This window comes from Zea mays, chromosome 7 (assembly GCF_902167145.1).
Source record: "Zea mays cultivar B73 chromosome 7, Zm-B73-REFERENCE-NAM-5.0, whole genome shotgun sequence".
Taxonomy (NCBI): Eukaryota; Viridiplantae; Streptophyta; class Magnoliopsida; order Poales; family Poaceae; genus Zea; species Zea mays.
In genome coordinates this window covers 27378435-27387697 of record NC_050102.1, presented here as the reverse complement: position 1 = coordinate 27387697, position 9263 = coordinate 27378435, and the positions used below count along the sequence as shown (strand labels likewise).

Sequence of the window (9263 nt, the reverse complement as noted above, 5' to 3'; positions counted from 1 at the left end):
TTTAAACGAACTGGTACGCTACTACGGTCGTCAGATCGACGATCAACGGCCCAGCTTTAATGAGACGCGATATATTCCACACCGTCGATCCGAGGATCAACCGCCCAGAGCCGCCACCGAACAGGTATGGCCAATTTAATCCACACCACCCATCTAGATCCAACAGCTCGGGTTCATTACTACGCGATCCAACCTCACACGCCCATCTATGATCGGACAGCACTCGGCTCATCACCCTTTGGTTAAATCTCGACGGCTCATCCACTGATCAAAGGCGCAGATTCATGGATCAAACCGTTTACCAGAGATCTGATCCTAGACTTTGGCCATGGGATCAACGGTCCACAGAGACCCCCCAACTCCCGACATCGGCGGCGAGAGCCCACCAATTCCCCCCACGGCGGCATCATTATCGTGCAAGGCCCAACGCCGCCCTAGTGCTCCACCTCCATCGAAAACCTTAAATACTTCATGCAAAGGGTAAAGCGGATTGGGTCCCGAGGTTTTACCGGTGAGAGAGGCGACGACAGATCCGGTTCATGGTGCTACCCTTCGCCACCGGCGAGCACGCGAGGACCCTCTACGGTGATGGTCTCGAGGAGCGGCAAGGAGTAGGAAGGGAAATATCCGGGATCGTGGCTTCCTAAATAGGCGTGGATTAGGCCCGGGCGCAGTAACGGTCCACGCGGCATTGACGCGACCCCCGCCATGCACAATGTGTTCGTTGAGGGGGAAGGAGCTGACCTCCTAGACCCACCCGTCAGCGGCTGTGAGACCAGAGCATGGCGCGGTCAGTGAGACAGGTAGGTCGAACCCAGGATCCAGTGGCAGAGCACATCACCTGGTGGCGCGGTCGACGCTGGTGCATGGGCCCTAGACGTCAGCACCAGCCACCGCAGCGGCCGCGTTTGGGCCCGCAGGCGCGCGCGAGCACCCATTTGGTGGGCCGAAAACTAGAGAAGCGGCCCAGCACATGTAATTCTCTTTTTTTCTTTTTCTTTTCCATTTTCTTGTCTATTTCTAAATTCAAGTTTTCAAACTAAATTTAAATTCTAGTTTTGAACTCCAGATTTCAAATACCAAACAAAAGTCTAATATAAATAATACTTCTACTGCCCTGAACTAATATTAATCTATTATGATCATTTACTTTAGAAAAGGTGAATTCTAAAGTCCAATTACTTATCAAAGGTACTTATTATTATTATTATTATTATTATTATTATTATTATTATTATTATTATTATTATTATTATTATTATTATTATTATTATTATTATTATTATTATTATTCTCTAAAGGATCTCCTTAAATCACAAGTTAATATTTTGGGTATTACATGTGTTGCCCTCGTGTTCCTCATCTCGCCGCCGCCGTGCCATCAGGGCTGGGGAGTATGATCTTTTGAAGCCTACGTTCTCTCATGTCCCTGTACAAGATAGACGTTGTATCAGGTTTTTGAGAATCGCCGTCGTGACTGTTCTCTATTTGTCTGCTTCCTCTACGTCGACATTGTGGTTCTCGTCCTCTCATGTATGCTGCAGCATGCAGGGTGCCGCATACAAAATCGTACGGTCATGATGGTCGTCCTTCTGGAAGAAGAAAAGAAAAAAGAAGTTGCGCATTTTGCAGCCCCCCAGTGCCCATATTTTTTATTACGCGAAGCCGAAAGGCAAGGAATGGTCTTGTGAGTCCAATGGGCTTGCTCCGCGGTCGCAAGCTTTCCCGTCGTACTTTTTCGCGGGTGTTCCCGGGCATGGCCAAAATTCGCAGCAGATGGAGGATGGATGGCGGGGAGTAGTAGTAAACTCGCTAGCTGCTCGCCCTCTGTGCCCCAAATTCGCTGCCGCTGCAAGCAATATCCGGGCACCCCCACCCGGAAATTGGACCGGGCCGAGTCAGCCCGCGTGCTTCATGTTAAACGGGTTCGAGCCAAGAAAGTCTAAATAATTTTTTGGTCATGTCATGCCAGACCGAAGTATAAAAACAGTGATCCAGTCCGGCTCTAAACCACGTCGTGCGTTCGTTGAGCCGTGCCGGCCCAAACCCGGTCCGCATATTTGACCACATAAAATTAAAATATTATAACCATATAAAATTTATAGCTTACTAAATTAAAGATATTAAACAATTATAGCATTATTTAACCATATAAACTCTAAACATAACAACAATATAAAGTCGATATCTTACTAAATTAAAGAAATTAAATAGATTGGTCTTAATTGGGTCGTATTGTCTCAAACCCGACTCATCTATGCGGGCCATGTTGAGGGCCCGACGGGTCGGAATTTGAGACTCGGCCTAGACCTGCCTTCGGACCGTCAGCCGTGCTAGCCCGACCCATATTATTTTATGCCGGGTCGTACTTTGAGCTCTTATTTTTAGGCTGTACTTGTGCTCACTCGAAAAGTCCGGCCCAGACTCCTTAGTACTAGGGGTGGCTGCTGGCTGCTGCCCCAGTCCAGTCCCGCCGTCCCCGTGACTCGAGTGCATCCGACAGGACAACATCAATCCCCGACGCGTCAGTAGTGAGCGGCGCCACACGCAGCCAAGCCAGCGCCGGCTAGCCTGAGCCTCACATGCACATTGCAGCCTCCTGCCTCCTTCCGCTTCCGCCGCGTGAACGCAGGGGACCCCAGGGCCCCCCGCTCGCGAACCAGGAGGCTTTTCACGTGCACCGGCACCGTGCAGAGTTGCAGGCCAGCAGGAAGCCACGGCCCACGGCGGCGGCTTTCGGCGCCCATGCCCTCCTCAGCCGGTCTCGCTTGGCGGTTTGGTCGGTCGCAGCGCCCATGCCGCTTCTATCTAGTAGTCTTTCGACTTTTTGGTGGCAGCCAGCTGCCTGCCAGCCCCTCCGGGATGAGACCGTCCTCATGCATGCTCCACTCCACACCATTCCCGAAGACCAAAAAAAAAAGGAAGACGGAAACACAAAACACAAACATGTGTTCCATACCTTCTTCATCCTTCCTTCAATTCAAAATGTCCAAAAACAACCAAGTCGTTTTCTATATGATCACAAAGCTAGCAGCGCCGCCCACCGCGGTTCTGGGCGAATGGGCGGATTTTACAACAACAGTGGGGGGGCGGGACACATTGCTACAAAAGAATCAAACTCCTAACCAATATGTCCTTTGTCGCTAATATACAGACTGTAAAAAGGGAATACACTGGGCACTGGAATGTGCATCACTGTATAACTTTAAAACTTTTAATTTACTCAACAAACAGCAGCAGGCACCTCTCTCCTGCTCCAATGGACACAGCAGAGATGCCGTGGACATGTGGTTTCTATCTACAGCAAAGAATTCCAACAACAACAACAACAAAAAATCAGGCGTAATTCGCCCGTGACAGAACTTCGAGTGACAGGGGGCCCCCACTTCAGTTGCAGTCCAGGCCACACTCCTCCAGGAGCGGGCCGTTGCTCTTGGCGAGGAACGGGTCGACGCGGACCCACAGGAGCGAGAAGATCGAGGCCAGCAGGATGGACCAGACGATGACGATCGTCGGCGTCCTGTTCTGCCTCCCCACCAGACCCTTGAGGAACGGGTACAGGTGGACGATCACCCAGAAGGCGAAGAAGAGCTTCCCGAACAGGGGGCCCCACGACTCGTACCCGTTGTTGATCGCGTTCGAGATCCCGGCCACCACCCCGATGAAGTTCAGCAGGAGGAGCGTGGTCGGGGGTATCAGCAGGGTGGTCCACTTGAACGTGTACAGCTCCGAGAACTCCTCGTCGTCCCCGGCCTTCGACGTCACGGTGAAGCTCGTGTCGATGCCGGCGAACACCTTCAGCAGGCCCTGGAACACCGCGAACAGATGCGCCGAAACGCCTCCGATGACCCAGAACTGCTCGTTCCTCCACCAGTCGTCGATGGCCACGCCACTCCACCTCATTTCCAGGATGCCGGTCACGGAGATGCAGATGAAAAGTGCCATGAACCAGATACTGGCGACATTGGTAAGCTGCAATTTCAACAAAAAAAAAATTGACGCTAAGACTAAACTCAAAAAATAGAGCCATAACTCTTCTTTGTTTTAATGACGATACCATATATTTACCTCTGGTGTGATAAACTTCCCCGTGAGCAGGCAGATGGCAGGCAAGGTACAGTAAGCCAGGAGAGGAATGGACGTCCAGGGATAAACGATGGAGTTGATATAAGAAAACCTTTCCAGGAATTTTAGCCCGCCGCCGTATCCGTACCAAAGTGGGCAGTGCTTGCTGAAGAAAATTTCGACGGACCCAAGGGCCCAGCGAAGGACCTGGTGAAGACGGTCGGAAAGGTTCAGAGGCGCAGAACCTTTGAATGCAGGCCGCTTCGGGATGCAGTAAATAGACCGCCAGCCATGGCAGTGCATCTTAAATCCAGTCAAGATATCCTCTGTGATCGATCCGTAAATCCAGCCAATCTGCAAGGAAGGAACCGGTGGTCTACTTAGTACAATACATCTCTAGTAGAGTTAGTCGCAAGTCTTTTGAGTCAGGTTATATGGTATATAGACCTCTTTTCCCCAGTCGGTCTTGTCTTCGTAGCCGCAGCTGATAACATGTATAGCTTCCTTCAGAAGAGAAGCTGGACTTGCGCTCTTCAGGGTCCCTCCGTTCTCAAGAAGTGTTGATGCGACAAAAACAGAAGACTGCCCAAATTTCTTCTCTAGTTTCTGTTGATTTACGATTCCGGCCTTCTCGATATCAGCACCTGGAGAACAGTGAAATGTTATTTACAAGTGTCAAATAGAGACAGAAATGCTCTCCTCCCTTTTACACAACAGGTAGTGAAGTCGACAGGAAATGGTTGAACAGGATTGTCCTGGTTTTTGAAATCTAAGCATATGCCTTTGAACTCTAGCGGTGCTGTTGTAAGCTATGTTTGAAAGGTTGACAGTACCTGGAGCACCTTCATCAATTTCACCCAAAGCATATGCAGGAGATGGGTTTTCTGCTTTCTTGAAAAATAATCTTTTCTTCTTCTCCGTCTTTGGTTTTGTAGTCTTCTTTTTATTCTTGTTCCTGCTGCAGCAGCAAGAGAGGCACCACTTGGGCCAGCAGTTGCAAGTTCTTGATGGTGGCTTCTTCGTTTTAGGAGCATCATAACCATACAGTGCCTGCCGTCTGAAAACACATCCAGTACCCACATAAATGGGTCCTTGAATACCGTCCAAACCTTTCATGTTGATCTGCAGGTGTTACAAAAAAAATATGAGACATCGACAATAAAATGAAGAGCTTAAGGTGTGTGTTCGAACAGGGAAGTTGAATCTTACGTCAAAAAAGACAACGTTCCTGTTAGCGTATCGATCATTTTTGTCAATACCATCAAACCTCTGAGGGAACTGTACATAGCACACTTTCTTCCCCACCAAAGGATCCATCATGAAACACATAGCCTCTTTTATGGCCTTGCTATTGTTGATGTAGTGATCACAGTCCAAGTTCAATAGGTATGCAGCATTTGATAAGACAGCAGAGACACGGACCTATCAATTATGAACACAAAACAACAAAGCATCAGTCATGCACTGCTATTAGGTTACAAGAAGAATTGTAAAAGACATAAAGTGCACAGATTTTACCAGTGCATTCATGGCACCAGCCTTCTTGTGATGGTTATAACCTGGCCTCTTTTCTCTCGAGACATAAACCAGGCGAGGCAACTCATTTCCTTCCACATCACGACCGCCACTTTGGCCAAGGAATACCTGTTGACACAAAATTTGAGAATTTCGATGTTAAGTAGAATAAACCTTCAGTTCGGAGAAAACAAAGGGAGAAGTAGGACAAATGGCAACGATTAACTGTTAAACACCTACCTGAATCATTCCAGGATGATCGCGTACGTTGTTTCCAGGCCAGGGGCTTCCATCTTGCATTGTCCATCCTTCCTCAGGAACCTTTTGGGCTTTTGCAACCAAGGCATTGATCCTTACCTTGAATTCCTCGTATTCTCTCTGAATGAAGAACAAAGCCATGTAACTAGCCTGTTCATACAAGATAGGAAATTGCACCAGAAAAGCATAATACAGGATAAACATGGTACCTTCATCGCCCTCCTCTCCCTAACAAATGAAGCAGCAACCTTGTCTTTCAGGTAGTCTATCTTCTGTTGGAAGTACCACTCAGGAGCACGAGGCTCGATATTAAACTTTTTGCTGAAAGGAACCCATTTCTTTGCAAATTCAGATGTTTCAGACAATGCTTCAAACGTAAGCATTGCAGCACCATCATCAGAAACATAGCAGGAGACCTTCTCAACCGGATAATCCACAGAAAGGATGGAAAGGACAGTGTTCGCTGTGACCAAGGGAGGTTCCTTTGTGGGATCAACCGTACTGACAAAGAAGTCGATTGGAGCAAGCTGAGAGGGTTGACCTTCCTTGTCAAACCTGGTCAGACAAGCAATGAACTTTTTAGCTTTAGAACTTTGCAAGGGTTTATTCCATTCAGGATGCAACTAACCTTAGTGACAAACGGTCCAGGTAAGTCTCTCTCTCGATTGGAAGCCACTTTGGGAACTGATCAAGAATCCAGGACATCGCAAACCAGATTTCACAGATTACAGATATGAGCCACAATGCAAATGCATCTTTCGCCGGATGCATCACTCGGTAGTGGAAGAAGAAACCCAAAACCACCAACCGGATAACGATAATCATCCTGTAGGGATTAATTCGGCTTGATGATATAGGGACTTTTCTGGACAATGGCTGCCTAGCTTCATCCATTCTGCACAAGAAATTTACATAACAATTTAGAACCATCTACTAGTAATACTCTATGAAAAGAAAAGGCAAAGTTTTCGTTATCAAAAACTATATTGCAGATGACTTAGAAGATAAAGATAAGATCATAAAATGCAATGCAAAATTATCTACACCACTATGTAGGTTTCTATGAATATACATGCAACGAACATGATGAAAAACATTAACATGAAATGAAGCAACAGATACACCACTTAAAAAAAAAATATAGTTGATGTATCATCTTAGTCTACAAATTCAGCATTGCATAAACAGTTGAGCTTGTATTCTGGATTCTCTCCAACTCATGTAGTTGTGTGGCATCTAGCAATGTAGTAAGTAATAACAAAGCTATATCTGCATATTTTTAGATATACTGTGATTAAATACTGTAACCCTTTATTTCCTAACTAAATTTGATATCACTTTTGTGTGTGCCTAGTTTGAGATTAACAGTTTAATAAAAGTGTACATCGCACTCTTATAACTCATTAGATATCTAGTGCAAGCAGATGGCATCAGCTTACTTCAGCAATAAGCATACAGACTGTAGCGCACCGTCAGCACTCAGCACCCAAAGGAAAGTAATCAAAGAACTACTCATAAGTCAACAAGTGCGGATGAGCACAGCACATACAGTGGCAGATCTGCATCGTCGCCATCCCAATCACCGCCACCCTCGCTCCTGACATGCTGCAGGCGCTCCTGCTTCTGCTTCCAGCCCTCCATTCTCTCCTTCCAGGCCACGCTGCCATATCCGTAGGCGGCCAGATCCTTGGACGGGTCCATGGATCTCGGTTGCACTGCGGCACCAGCAAGACGGTCGTCAGCACACGGGTAGACATTATGGCATTCGCACTGGCAGATTCCAACAGCAAACAGCGTCAATAACGCACCTGGAAGGTTGGGATCTGCGAAAGGGAGCGGGTGGATCCTCTTGCCCCCGCCGCCGCCGCCGCTCATGTAGGACGGCACGAGCGCGTGCTGCTCCGGCGGGATGTCATCAACCTAGGGACGCGGCGAGCATGTCATGATCGAGCTCAACTTCAACCGAAAGCAATGCAAGAAAGCAAGCGGCAGAGGAGAGGGAGAGGAGCAGGCGTACCATCTGGCCGTTGGTGAGGAGCGGCACGTTGGGGACGGGGCTGAAGCCGGGGTGCGCGTCGCCGCCGCGGCCGTAGCTCATCTGCGCCCTGAGCATGGACTCGGCGACGTACTGCGGGTCGTCCTCGTGGGCGGCGCCGTCCTGCAGGCCGAACTCGCCCTCCAGGTCGTCGACGCCGTCCTCCTCCTCGTCGCCGGCCACCCGCGGGCAGCCCTTGAGGCGCTTGTAGCGGGTCCTGCACTGCGGGCACGCCTGCGAGCCCTCGCGGCGCTCGTACTCGTAGCAGGCGCGGCAGACGGGGAAGGCGCACTCGTTGCACGCCACGAAGGGCTCCCCGTCGAAGCCCACCCCGACCTCGTCGCCGCATATCTGGCACGGCGCCTCCGCCCGGCGCGCCGCGCCGCCGCCCGCGGCTCCCGACTCGCGGTCGCGGCGGATCACCACCAGCTCGTTCCGGTTATGCGAGCCGGCCACCAGCCCCGCGCTAGCCTCCATCTCAGGCCCCCCGCCCCGCCCCGCCGGATCTCGCTCGCGCACGAACCCCGCGGCGGCGGCACAGCGAAATGCACGTAGTCCTCCCCTCCTCTGGTCTCCCGGCCGCGGCGACCGCTCACATGCGCACGCGGCTGTGGCGGGTGGGGGTTGTGCTTGGCGCGGCGCCGCTCTGGGCTGCGCTAAGCTGCTCCGGCTCTGGTATATGAGCTGTGGGATGGGTGGGTGTGGTGGTGTGGTGTATAATAATGCCGCGCCGCGTTGGCGTTGGTGCGTTGCTTGTAGAGGCGAGCAGCGCAACCACCGCGTTGTTACCAGCTGCTGATGATTAGCGTGCTGAGGCTTTTCTTTTGTTTTTTTTTCTATCTCTCTCTAAAGAAAAGGAGGGGAGAGAAAGTGTCGGTGTCGGTGAAGCACCAAAACGGCAACTATTGATTGGACTGACAGTGGGTGATAGGGAGAGAGGGGTGGGAAAAGGAAAAGGTTGGTAGAATGTCTGATCAGCTTAATTGTGCTTTTGCTGGCCTGGACATCTCTATTATTAAGGGAAGGTTAACAGCGACACCTGATGTGAACTTGGGTAAAAAATTTCAGTTATGGCTAGTTTGATTTATTTTTTCAAAGTTCCTACCAAAAAAATAAGCTAATTTCTTTTAGATAAATAAAAATCACTTGAGAAAACGTGGTTTCCAAATTAGCCCTTAAAAAAATGTTCGACAAAAGTTTTTATCAAACTACTCAAAGAAAATCTACAGTTTTGATACCATAAATCTGTGGCTTTACAACCATTAACACACGTCTCGTCTTAATTTCTCTAACATTGTGACGATTGACGAATCTATGGCATGCTATCAGTAGCGATGGGGGTGGCTATGAGTAGTGTTGCGTTGCGCCAAATTGTTTTGAAATGCACACA

At 49.2% G+C, this 9263-nt stretch overlaps 1 protein-coding gene across 1 annotated transcript; it reads right to left on the bottom strand.

Moving 5' to 3' along the window:
* Positions 1-3103: 3103 nt before the first annotated feature.
* On the bottom strand, positions 3104-8508 carry LOC541806 (cellulose synthase 8). Its single transcript, NM_001111488.2, has 12 exons — positions 7856-8508; positions 7647-7758; positions 7388-7553; positions 6467-6733; positions 6048-6393; positions 5821-5958; positions 5584-5709; positions 5275-5487; positions 4899-5187; positions 4513-4709; positions 4069-4419; positions 3104-3972 (listed from the first exon to the last, which is right to left on the bottom strand). Exons 1-12 carry the CDS (start codon positions 8348-8350, stop codon positions 3388-3390), a joined length of 3285 nt encoding a protein of 1094 aa, NP_001104958.1. The 5' UTR covers positions 8351-8508; the 3' UTR covers positions 3104-3387.
* Between the last annotated feature and the right edge of the window lie 755 nt (positions 8509-9263).